Source organism: Ctenopharyngodon idella, chromosome 17 (assembly GCF_019924925.1).
Source record: "Ctenopharyngodon idella isolate HZGC_01 chromosome 17, HZGC01, whole genome shotgun sequence".
NCBI classification, from domain to species: domain Eukaryota; kingdom Metazoa; phylum Chordata; class Actinopteri; order Cypriniformes; family Xenocyprididae; genus Ctenopharyngodon; species Ctenopharyngodon idella.
The window spans coordinates 24618603-24631972 of NC_067236.1; the positions used below are offsets into that span (position 1 = coordinate 24618603).

At 37.5% G+C, this 13370-nt stretch overlaps 1 protein-coding gene across 3 annotated transcripts in view; it reads left to right on the forward strand.

The window, feature by feature from the left end:
* Positions 1-12996, forward strand: part of ryr2b (ryanodine receptor 2b (cardiac)) — a 140397-nt gene extending 127401 nt beyond the window's left edge. For all 3 annotated transcript variants that reach the window (XM_051867334.1, XM_051867335.1, XM_051867336.1), the window contains 14 exons: positions 3962-4097; positions 4231-4317; positions 4538-4726; positions 5560-5690; positions 5863-5905; positions 7672-7808; positions 8003-8069; positions 8173-8319; positions 8486-8620; positions 9308-9464; positions 9801-9865; positions 10156-10256; positions 11262-11313; positions 11572-12996. In XM_051867334.1, the coding sequence (XP_051723294.1) occupies positions 3962-4097; positions 4231-4317; positions 4538-4726; positions 5560-5690; positions 5863-5905; positions 7672-7808; positions 8003-8069; positions 8173-8319; positions 8486-8620; positions 9308-9464; positions 9801-9865; positions 10156-10256; positions 11262-11313; positions 11572-11667 (1543 nt within the window). In that variant the 3' untranslated portion in view covers positions 11668-12996. The remainder of the gene's footprint in view (positions 1-3961; positions 4098-4230; positions 4318-4537; positions 4727-5559; positions 5691-5862; positions 5906-7671; positions 7809-8002; positions 8070-8172; positions 8320-8485; positions 8621-9307; positions 9465-9800; positions 9866-10155; positions 10257-11261; positions 11314-11571) is intronic.
* The last annotated feature ends 374 nt before the right edge of the window (positions 12997-13370 follow it).

Here is a 13370-nt window from a genome sequence, read left to right on the forward strand (position 1 = left end):
AGTAACATCTGACAATAAGATCTTAAAACACTGAAGCAGCAGAATTTGTGAAAATGGATATTTGTGTCATTCTCAACTTTTGGTCACGACTGTAGTCTGATTCCTGAAACGTCTCATGAGCCTTTTTTAATCAGTTTGAAACACTGCCCTATAGAACTGTAATTTGTACAATTTACTGCATTAGCAGAGCGATAATGTCTTTCATATATATACGGAGCCCCGCATATGAATAGGCTAAATCATGCGCACGATTTAGTAAATCGAGGGAACAAAATTGTAAATTGTTCACACGTCATGTCATGTGCGAGGCCCCATACATAAACACTACTACTGTTCAAAAGTTTTGGAGTCAGTAAGTTGTTTTTTTTTTTTTTTTTTTTTTTGAATGAAAGATTTTCTATTTTAAATAAATGCTGTTCCCTTTCGAGGGAACTCGCACTGCATCGTTAACGACACTATGGGGAACGCCCCTCAGCGTAGGGTCTCTGTAGCATGAATGAAACTATTCCAATACTGATTGGTGTTGCGTCATGACGTAACATGATGGCATACACGGAAGCTACAAAGGGACGTCGGCACACAACAGAGTTAGCTTGGTGTGTGCATCCCTGCCCTAGATTCTTGACTGGCGGGGACACATATCAGCTCTGTGTACACTGTTTGGGAGCGCAGCATGCTCGAGCAGCCCTTGAGGCGAGTGTGAGAAACTCCTGCTGTGAGTGCTGCCTTCTTGCCTGGATGTGTTTGATGAGGCTGGCCAGGCACCCATTCCCCAGGGTTCGGGTCTCGCGTCCGCTGAAGCGGCGTGGCATCTCAGATCCTGGGGTTCGCAGAGAGAGCTGGCAAACAAGATCGAGATTACTGAGGCACGTTCTTGGTCATCGTTGGCCAGCTCTGATGCTCTTCCTCCCTGTGCAGAAGCCCACCCGTGGGTGGCTTCTTCTGAGTGGGGTGAGAGCCCGATGCTTAAAATATCTGCCTCTGAGGAGGTGGATGTTTTCAGCACTGAAGCGGAGGACATTGAAGTAGCGAGCTTGCTTCATGTCCCTGATTATGAGGAGCTCGTTGAGGTTGTGACTTGTGCGGTGGCTAGACTTAACATCAGCTGGCCATGTGAAAGACAGGAAGCACAAACAAAAAGCAAGATGGATGAGCACTTCCTGACGTAGAATGCACAGCCTCATCGCTGGGACTTGCTGTTCTTTCCTGAGTTGTGCAAATCGTGGAACAGACCCTATTCCTCTCGTGTGTCCAACTCCCCTGTGCTTTATTACAGTGATAATGTGGGGCCGAAAGGGAACGGCTATGGGATGATGCCGCAAGGGTGGAAGGGACTTTGGCCAGTTCTCTTTTACCCGACGCTGCGTCATCTCTTAAAGCCCCGGTGCTGCCCACCAAACCCTGTAGAAACTCTTCATCTTTGGTGGGCAGATCTAATATGGCTGCGGGTCAGGCAGGTGCGCGCTTGCACACCATGTTTATTTTGCAAGCATACCAGGCTGATCTTCTTAAAGATCTTGATGGGGGCGATGAGCCAACACACCTGAAGATATTGCTGAGCTTCGTAGGGCTGCAGACCTGTCTCTCTGTGTTACCAAAGAGACGGCTCATGCCATTGGTCGCTCCATGGCAGCAATGGTAACCACGGAGACATCTCTGGTTAAATCTGTCAGGCATCAAGGAAAAGGACAGGGCTTTTCTCCTTGATGCCCCGATTTCGCCTTCTGGCCTGTTTTTCCTTGATGCCCAGATTTCACCTAATGCCATAGTACAGACGTGGCAGAGGCAACGCCTGTACACTTTTCTCCCGATCGCTCTGCTCCCGGGAGTTCTGGAGAGAGTCCGGAGAGAAGGGGCCAAGTTGTTGTTAGTAGCCCCTTTTTGGCTGGCCCGAGTATGGTTTGCAGACATCATAACACTCCTGGCAGGCCCCCGCTTGGCAGGTCCCTCTGAGGAAGGACCTGCTGTCTCAGGCGGGAGGAGGAAGTCAGACCAGTTGTTGGTGTGCTTTAGGTCACCAAAGAAGGGGCTCCCTGCTTCTAAGCAAACAGTTAGTAATTGGATTGTTCAGGCTATTGCCTTGGCCTATCAGGTGCGCAACCTGCCTTCACCTTTGGCCCTGAGGGCTCGTTCTACTAGGGGCATGGTGTACTCTAGAGCCCTCCTCTCAGGGGTTCCCCTTCAGGAGATCTGTGATGCGGCTGGCTGGGCCACTCCGCACACCTTCATAAGATTTTATAGTCTGCAACTCCCTTCTACGCCAGGTGCACAGGTGCTCTCCTTCTAAGTTGTACCTGTTTCAGCTTCACACTAGGACAGACGTGTTTGGTGTGGCATAGTGGGTATTCGTTCCCCAGAGTGTTGTTACCGACGCAGTTTCCTTGAAAAGGAAATGTCTCGGGTTACCTATGTAACCCTTGTTCCCTGAGAAGGGAATGAGACACTGTGCCCCACACCTCCTCATGTCTGGGAGCGACTTGCTTCCTCGCAAAATCTAACTCTGTTGTGTGCCGGCATACCTTTGTAGCTTCCGTGTATGCTGTCACATGTCATGACGCAATCAGGATTGGAATAGTTTCATTCATGCTTCAGACGCGCTACTCTGAGGGGTATTCCCCATAGTGTCGTTACTGATGCAGTGTCTCGTTCCCTTCTCAGGGAACAAGGGTTACATACATAACCCGAGATGTTCTTTTGAAGTTTCTATTCATCAAAGAATCCTAAAAAACAATGTATAATGGTGTCCACAAAAATATTAGGCAGCACAACTGTTTTCAACATTGATAATAATAAGAAATGTTTCTTGAGCACCAAATCAGCGTATTAGAATGAATTCTGAAGGATCATGTGACACTGAAGACTGATGCTGAAAATTCAGCTTTGCCATCACAGAAATAAATTACATTTTAAAATATATTAAAATAGAAAAGTTATTTTAAATTGTACTAATATTTCAAAATACTACTGTTTTTAGTGTATTTTTTTGATTAAATAAATGCAGTCTTAGTAAGCATAAAATACCTTTTTTTTTTTTTTTTTTTTTTTTTTAAACAAACATTTGAAAAAGTCTTACTGACCCCAAACTTTTAAATGGTAATGTTCAAACAAAATTGATATTATAAATTAAATTTAGCCAAATGAATCAGAATCAAGTTGAGTGAAAGTGAGAGCTTTCTAAATCTGAATCAAATCTGGAAATCTGCTTATATATTCTACTTGTTGTGGGTTGCCGTGTAGTAAAATTCAAAGGATGATGCGTGATGCAGAATGAATCATATAAACAATATATTTAATAAACAGAGAGCAAACACATCTAATGTAACGTTAACACAAGACGAAGAACAGGGGAAAACTGCTTAAATACACAAGGAAGGTAATCAACAGAACAGGGAACAGGTGTGGATGAATTAGAAACCATGACAATGAATGAATGACTAGAACTTGGGCAAATGGTGACACGAGGTGTGTTTGACTTGAAGCAGCAGACTGATCAGTGTATGACATCAAATTATCACGAAAAGTGATTTGAAAGCATACAGAGTGTCTGTTCTCTAAACTCTCTCATGGTACTTTGATGTCGTAGACCGATCGGTCTGTGCAGTGGCGCTTGAAGTCGAACACACCTAATGAAAACGAAACAAAACAGAAACTAAACATGACCATGACAATACTCAACCATACTGTGTACGTAGATCACCTCATTTTTTGATGTTTAATAAAATGCCACTATAGTGTGTATAAGAAAGTGCATACTGTACTCTAGATGCAAATAGGTGAATACAAGGCACTTCTGGATTCAGTGTGCTATACTGGCAAAAATAGGTTCTGCACTAAAACATTTACAGTGCTTGTGTGGGCAGAGTGAATGCAGTAACCTGTTAATATGGCCATCTAAATAATAATGTGCCACTTGTGAGTGCAATGTGAAACAAGCCTAAGATATTGAATTTAAATTTTGCAGGGATGAGGATAAAAATAAAAGTGAAAAGAAGTCTAAACGGAGAGTTAGAAAGCTTAGCTCTTCAAAACCAGATGAAACTGAAATCAAGGAATCAGCTGTTTGGAATATTATCTGCTCTCAGAAGACCAAACTGCTGGTATGTTTATTTCTCTGTCTCTGTTGTTTTCCAGCTGCACAATACAAGCACACTGTACTAACAGATGTTTAGCCATATGGTTCTGAAAACCCATATGTGATCTGATGACCTGTAGTATGTCTTTTCTCTGCAGAACTGTTTTGCAAGAAATTTCTACAACATGAGATTGCTGGCTCTGTTCCTTACTTTTGCCATCAATTTTATTCTTCTGTTCTACAAGGTAAGAATTGATTTCTCTGCTACATCAGCTTTAATATTGTTGGTCAGGCTGGTCTGTTTTGATGTGTTTAGGCCACTTGGATTGGGAAACTAGCCAAAATGACTGAATACCAGCTTGCCCAGGTTGGGAGACCAGCTAGACCAGTTCAAACCAGCTTTTTCCAGACATGTTTTTCACACCTTAATTTGACCAATAACATCTAAACAATATTTTTATTTAGGCTTCATCGACCATTGGTGATGGTGAAAATGTGGAGATTGCTCTTTGTGACAACAGAACCAAGAGTGCACAGGAAGTTTATTTTGAACTAGAAGAGAACAGTGGCTACATGAAAATGATTCTTCGCATCCTGGCTGTCTTGCACACACTTATCTCACTCTGCTGTATCATCGGCTACTACTGTCTGAAGGTTACACACACACACACACACACACACACACACACACACACACACACACACACAGGTTTGTTTTGCTATCTTAGTGAGGACATTCCATAGGCGTAATGGTTTTTATACTGTACAAACTGTACATTCTATCCCCCTACACTACCCCTACCCCTAAACCTACCCATCACAGAAAACATTCTGCATTTTTACATTTTTAATAAAACATTGTTTAGTATGTTTTTAAAGCTTTTTTAAAAATGAGGACTCATGAAATGTCCTCATATTTCATGTTTACTTTGTAATACCAGTGTAATGCCCATGCCATTATACAAATTTGTGTCCTCATAAATCACAAAAAACGTACACACACACAATTTTGTGTCTGTACAAGTAACCCACTATATTTCTTTTAGTGAAACTAAGCATATGTCTTTGATGTACTAAATAATGCTCTCAGATGTACAGTGGGTCCAAAGTCTGAAACCAGTATTGAAAATGCTTTTATTTTTCACTTTATTTTGCACTTGAGCTGCATGAACCTGTTAATCATGTTCTCCAGTATGATTTGAGATTATCCAAAGAGCATCTTGTGCTTCAATGGAAACAAGAACATCTGACCGTCTGTACAAAGATTAGTGACCTAGAAATTTGAATCATAATTATTTCTTATTCATTTCGGATTATAATTCTACCTTTGTTTTATTATTATAATTATTATTATTATTATTATTATTATTATTTTTCAAATAAAAAATGTTTTGTTCATTTCCAGGTTTAAAAATCTCAGCTTGTTTTATCTGGTCACAGGCGTATAAAACATCCAACTACCTTTTTCATCATTTGACCCTTGACAGGTTCCTTTAGTAATTTTTAAGCGTGAGAAGGAGCTGGCTCGTAAACTGGAGTTTGACGGACTCTACATTACAGAACAACCTTCTGAAGATGACATTAAAGGCCAGTGGGACAGAATGGTCATTAATACACCGTAAGAGCTGCATAACTGCCTCATAAAGGCTCACATTATAAGCTATGAAACAATAGCTGATCTTCTATGAATTTCAAAATTCAACAGTGATTGCGGAATTATCACTCCTACACAGTACAAGTGTTGCACCTCTTCAGTAATATTTTCTGTTTTCTTCTTTGCTGTTTTTCAGATCATACCCAAGTAATTATTGGGATAAATTTGTGAAAAGGAAGGTAAGATAAACAAATGAAATATTTTCTCTAAAAGTTACTTTCGAAAACATTTAAGAACATCATAGTATGACAGTATCTTACAGCTCTAACACTCCTATAGTCTTAATTATAAGGTTAAATTTTAATCTTAATCCTAATTTTAATATTAACACATTTTTACATTTTCTTTTTTTCCTGTTTCATGGTATTTTTTAAACTGATATGTCAATTCTAAAATATACTTTCAAAACAGTTTTTGACCATTTAAAAATAGTATAAAAGTATCTCAACTTTTAATAACTCTTAATCCTAATTTTATTATTAAAGGGATAGTTCACCCAGAAATGAAAATTCTGTCATTATTTACTCACCCTTGTGTCGTTCCAAACCTTTAAGACTTTTGTTCATCTTCGGAACACAAATGAAGATATTTTTAATAATATCTGAGCCAGTTCTGTACTTTCTTTTGACAGCTACGCAACTACCACTGTGATGCTTCAAAAAGTTTATTTAGAGATTATAAAACTAACCCATATGAATTGAGTGGTTATCGGTAGCACTTTATTTTACAGTCCTGTTTCGCATGAACACACTATGTACTTGCTATGCACACACTAACTGGGTAATAACTAGGTACTAACTCTGAACCCACCCCTAAACCTTAAAGGATTAGTTCACCTTTTAAATGAAAATTACCCAAAGCTTTACTCACCCTCAAGCCATCCTAGGTGTATATGACTTTCTTCTTTCTGATGAACACAATCAGAGAAATATTAATAAATGGCATTAAGTGTTACCAAACGAGTATGAGCTGAAGAAAGTGTCTTCATCCATATCCATCCATCATAAACATTCCACACGGCTCCGGTGGGTTAATAAAGGCCTTCTGAAGTGAAGCGATGTGTTTGTGTAAACCATATTTAACGTGAAGTTATGAAGTAAAATATCTAGCTTCCGCCAGACCACCTTCCGTATTCAAAAACTTGTTTGGTAATGCTTACTGCCATTATAAAGTTCAGATGCGTCAGGATATTTATTAATATTTCTCTGATTGTGTTCATCAGAAAGAAAGACATATACACCTAGGATGGCTTTAGGGTGAGTAAAGCTTGGGGTAATTTTTATTTGAAAGTGAACTAATCCTTTAACTTAACCCATGTAGTTACCTTACATTACTCAGTATTTTTGTGGTTAAGTAAACTGTAAGTACAATAAAAGTGCACATACTGTAAAATAAAGTGCAATGAGGGTGAGTAATTAATGACAGATTTTTAATTCTTGGGTGAATTAACCATTTAACTACATTTTTGCTCTTTCTTTTAGTAACATTTTTATTTTTATTTTTCTGCAGTATTTTAAGAGATTCCTACATTGTGTTGTTGGTGTTTGTTGTCGCTATGCAGTTGCTAGGGTGTTCTGAGTGGTTTCTAGGTGATTATTTGCTGACCCACCCTGCTCTGTGACATTCGGGCTTAAGTCCTTCTTTCAGTGTCAGTCTATGGGATGCTTACTTTTTTATCATCCGCCATGTGGAAATCGTAAGTCCAGTGGCTTAGAAAAGCAACAGCAGTCCTCTCAACAATAAGACTCGTGGATTGAGATATCATTCATTTCTGCAGTATGAACAGTGTTGGATGAATTACGTGCCAAATATAATGCTTGGGTTCAGTACCACTGATAATGATCCATTCCCTTGATGTGGTACTGTAAGCTGTATTATTTGAGCTGCTGGTTCAAACTGTTTTTTCTGTTTTTGATTCATTCTGTTATTGCTTTTCGTGCTGCAGGTGATGGCGAAATATGGAGAGCTGTATGGATCGGCACATGTCAGTGAGCTTCTAGGTTTAGATAAAGCTGCTCTGGACTTCAGCTCAGAGGCTCATGAGAGGAAGAGACCTGTACAAAAGGGTGCCATCACTGCCCTGTGAGTTACTCTTCTTTTATTTATTATAATACTTTAACCAACTAATCCAGCTTCTGTTCTGTGAAACAGGCCAATCAGTTCATCTTCAGACTGACGATGAAAAAATTATTTCACTGAATGCCAGATGATGGCAGCAGTGTTTCGTTGTGAAAGGCTTAAATTAAATCAAATAAATCATTCTCATGTTTTCACAGATTCAGGTTAAACACCATTGATGTGAAGTACCAAATATGGAAGCTGGGAGTGGTTTTAACTGACAATGTAAGATCCCTGACTCTTTGAACACTCAAACATGTTATAACAGAAGGAACTGGCAATCAGTGAGCCAGATCTAACATGAAATTGTGTTTTGCTTTTCTCTCAGTCCTTCCTTTACCTGGCCTGGTATATGTTTGTGTCAGTTCTGGGTCATTATAACAATTTTTTCTTCGCTGCGCACCTGCTAGACATCGCCATGGGCTTCAAAACACTGCGCACCATACTGTCATCTGTTACACATAATGGCAAACAGGTACTACATTTGTGTGTGTGTTTCTGTGTGTATGTACAGTGGCCCCAAAATATGTTTAGACCTTCAAGTCACAACTTTCATGCATTTTTGAGTGTTACACTGTCCACATTTTTGGGTCACTGTATATCTGCGAAGATGAAATGAAAGGCTGTTGTCTGTGTTTCAGCTGGTTTTGACAGTGGGACTGTTGGCCGTGGTCGTGTATCTCTACACTGTGGTTGCCTTTAACTTCTTCCGCAAGTTTTACAACAAGAGTGAGGATGGTGAACCAGTGGACATGAAATGTGATGATATGCTCACAGTGAGTAGCCCTCTGCCTATCAAGTTTTAGATATTGTCATGGTATTGATGTAAGAAACATGCAAGCACTATCGTTCAAAAGTTTGGGGTTGGTAAGATTTTTAATGTTTTTGCAAAAAGTCTCTTATGCTCACCAAGGCTGCATTCATTTGACAAAAAAACAGTAATATCAGTAATACTGTGAAATATTATTACAGTTTGAAACATTTTTCTAAATTAAAATATTTTAAAATATAATTTATTCCTGTGATGCAAAGCTGAATTTTCAGCATCATTACTCCAGTCTTCAGTGTCACATGATTCTTCAGAAATCATTCTAATATGCTGTTTTGGTGCTGAAGAATAATTTCTCATCACTAGTGTTAAAAACAGTTGTGCTGCTTAACAGTTTTGTAGAAACCGTGATACATTTTGTTCAGGAATTTTTGGTAATTGAATTAAAAATATTTATTAAATGCATCCTTGATGAATAAAATTTTGTTCCCATTCAGTGTTCAGCAGCCTAGCACTCATTACACGTATAAAAATGTTAATGCCAATCATAGCAGAATCCATTTAGAGTCCTTAAAGGTTAAAACACCCTGTTTAAATCAGAGAGTTGGTGGAAAATGGTTATATAAAACAAATGTATTACTGTTTTGGTGCATGAATAAAGCAAAAAAGTGAATACACCTGTATGTGTGCTTAGTGTTACATGTTCCACATGTACGTTGGTGTGCGAGCCGGAGGAGGGATTGGAGATGAAATCGAAGACCCAGCTGGTGACGAGTTTGAGTTCTATCGTATCATCTTCGACATCACCTTCTTCTTCTTCGTCATCGTCATCCTCCTAGCCATCATTCAGGGTGAGTGATAGAGATATTGTGAGAGTCATTTTAGTGAAATGGCAAAAAACTGATATGTGCTCCAAATTTCAATAAGGACAATGAGCCGAAGTGTTTGGGTTTGATTATTTAGTTTGTCCTCTAACTCGAGTCATGCTGAGCAGCGCTGGAGGGCTTCATTAAAAGATCACGCTCTCACATGCTGAGAGGGGTTTATGGGAAGAGATCTGAGGACTGTGTGATGCTAGAGGAGTGTCTGATGCGTGGGGTGAAATAATACTCATGATTCAAATGTTTGGCATAAACCTAATTGTGTTTGTGACTGGTGAATTGCTCTGTTGTCATACCATCTGAAAGGTCTGATAATTGATGCATTTGGCGAGTTGAGAGACCGGCAGGAGCAGGTTAAAGAGGACATGGAGGTGAGTTTTCATTTAACTTCAGATTTGACTATTTTAGCACCACGCTACATCGCCTGTTGACTTGTGTTCCAATTAACACTCTGAATTAATTTATCAAAAACCAAACATTTCTTTAATTATAAATCAGAGCTACACTGCACTTGTGAGTTAATATTTTATTTCTCTGTTAGTAAATACGTCATTAATCTCTGCCAGACGGTCTTTGGACTAGACATTGGTTTTATGTTAATTGATCATCTATAATTAAACAGTGCATGTGGAGTGCCATTAAGTCTGTTTTTTTGCTTCAGACTAAGTGTTTTATCTGTGGCATTGGGAGTGAGTATTTTGACACGGTGCCCCATGGCTTCGAGTCACACACACTGCAAGAACACAACCTGGCCAACTATCTGTGAGTACTAGAGAACTAAGAAGAAGGACAGAGGTCACTTTTGCCTAATTTCCATCATGTTTTTCAGTCAATTTTAAAGGCTGTTCTGGTTGGAAGCTTGTTTCCACCACTGAATAAAAAATAAAAAAGGTAATTGTGACTTTATATCTCTCAATTCTGACATTTTTGCTTGCAATTGCGATTTTACATCTCGCAATTCTGAGTTTTTTTCCACAGAATTGCATGATATAAACTCGCAATTGCGAGTTGCAAAGTCCAAACTGCAAGATATAAACTCGCAATTGCGAGTTATAAAGTCAGAATTGTGATATAAACTCACAATTCTTACTTTATTCTCAGAATTGCAAGTTTATATCTCACAATTCAGACTTTTTTCTCAGAATTGCATTATATAAACGTGCAATTGTGAGGAAAAAAGTCAGAATTGTAAGATGTAAATTTGCAATTGAGAGAAAAAAAGTCAGAATTGTGAGGGGGAAAAAAAAGTCAGAATTGCAGGATGTAAAGTCACAATTGTGAGAAGAAAAGTCAAAATTGTAAGATTAAAAAGTTGTGATTATCTTTTAAATTGTTTTATTCCATGGCGGAAACAAACTTCCATAGTTCTAAGATCAGTATACTGGTGGAAAATAAGTCTATTGTAAAGCTGGCCAGGGAGACAGAGACATGTCATTTTACAAAAAAGTACTGTGGTGGTGCCACAATGGTAATGAAATATTATAATGAATGATTTACATATTCTTATAATTTTGTATTTACACAAATTACCATGGTATTTTTTTAAATTCATGTTTTAAACAATACCATTGTATTACCAAAGTACTGGATCCAAAAAAACATAATATTGTTAATCATGTTAATCAAATCATGATAATCATGACCTAAAGTTAAAGAAACAATACCAACAAAGATTAGCCTGTTAAAAAATAATAATAATAAATCTTGTTTCTATTTTTATTTGGTGAAAATGGATAACATTTGTTTTGTGTTTTGTTTGCCCTTTAGGTTCTTTCTGATGTACCTCATCAATAAGGATGTTACAGAACATACTGGACAGGTACAATTTGTATTCTCAAATGTCATGAATCTTTATTGAAAAAAGATATATGGACAGTTTCAGAGTGAAAGATGTGTAAAGTAATATGTGATACCACTGAAAAATGATCTTTGAGATAGACTACCTTTCAGTAGTGTGGGGTCTGTAAGATTTTTAAAAAAGTTTTTGAAAGAAGTCTCTTATGCTCACCAATTTTAAAAATGGAAAACATTTTAATGTTTTAAAATATTTTGACCGCTACACTCTGTAACACAACAGGAATCATACGTGTGGAAGATGTTCCAGGAACGCTGCTGGGAATTCTTTCCTGTTGGAGACTGTTTCCGGAAACAGTATGAGGTTCAACTCAGCTGAAGAATTCCAGTTCAATTTCTATAGTTCATTGGTAAATACTTATGAAGTATGTCTGGGATGTTCTTCTGATAATAAGAAGCTGCTGTATAACTCAGTACTGTTTTGCATGCTTGTTTGGTTTTTACTTTTTTTTTTTTTTTTTTTTATTCACTACATTTTTTTCAATTCACATTTATTTATATAGCACTTATCACAATACATATCATTTTAAAGAAGCTTCACAGAAAATGCATGTTTCTATGTTACAATTAAGAGTAATGTGTTATCAGGTGACGGTGTCAAAGTAATGTCCTTATGGCAGAAATGTACGGTTCTAAGATAATACAAATCGTACAGTTAGCTAACATCATGTATTCACTTAAGCAGAACAATGAGCATGTTAGTTTTTTTTTTTTTTTTTTTTTTTGCTTTGGTACTATTTTCACAAGTAAGGTGTACATTTTCAAAACTCTTAATACAAAAATCTAAACTGATCACACTTCTAACACAACTAGTCATTCTTTCAAAACCTGATCTCATGCTTTCATTCTAGTAGTACACATTTTCATTCGGTCCCACTTTATATTAAGTGGCCTTAACTACTATGTACTTACATTAAAAAAAAGTGCAGTGTACTTATTGGGTTCATATTGAATTGCAAAACACTTTTGCTGCTATTGAGGTGGGTATTGTATTGAGTACAATGTAAAAACATGTATGTACACAATAAGTGCATTGTATCAAATGATTAATTTAAATATAAGTAGTTAAGGCCACTTAATATAAAGTGGGACCTTTCATTCTACATAATCACTGTTTCAAAACACAAGATCATTGTGATATGCAATGAGAACATTTAGTTTAATCACCGAAATACAAGAGTATGTTCTTTTATTAATAATAGCATTATGAAAGGCAGTTACTGTGAATGAAACATTTATATAGATTACACTTATTTTGTGTAGTGACAAGGATACTTTGTGATTTTGTGTATTGTGCTAACACAATTGAAAATATGCTGAAATGTTTGAAAAAAGTGCACTTTTGATGATCTGTTGTGATATTAGTACTAAGAGTTTTGAATGATTGCAATATATAGGAAATTTGGCAGTTTTGTATGCTGATTCAGAGTTGGCATCTGAAGCCCCTGCAGGGGTTGGTGTCATCTGAAATCTTTGTAAGAGCCTGGATCCACACAGGAGCTGGTGTATTCTATAGATACCTCGCAATGGGCTAATTGTTCTCATTTTATTATTGTTGACTTTAAGTTGATGCTGTACTTCTTGGCCGTATGGTCTAATTTTATGTAACCTGTCACTTTGGAATAAATGCAAGTAGTTTAAACTAGAATGGTGATTGGCATTTATTGGAACTCAACAGAACCCATATTAATGTTCACAGTTAACCATACTGGAAATATTAGAAAATAACTAGGTTTTTATATTATGATTAGACAAAATGAGTGGTGCTTGCATGCAATGATATATCAAACCTGTAGCACAAACAGTGCAGGACCATTAATGCAAGAAAGTTTAAAACTGGTCTTATTTTAGCTCTTCCAGGTTCATGTGTGTGTCTGATATTAATAATTTATCTGTCTTTATGGAGAATCTCACTCCCTTAGTTGCACTACAAAAACTCATTTTCTTAATCAGATTTTTTCCAGTAAAAAATATCTAAACATTCTCAAAGTGATATGTTCATTTAAATGTCTTCAGAAAGTT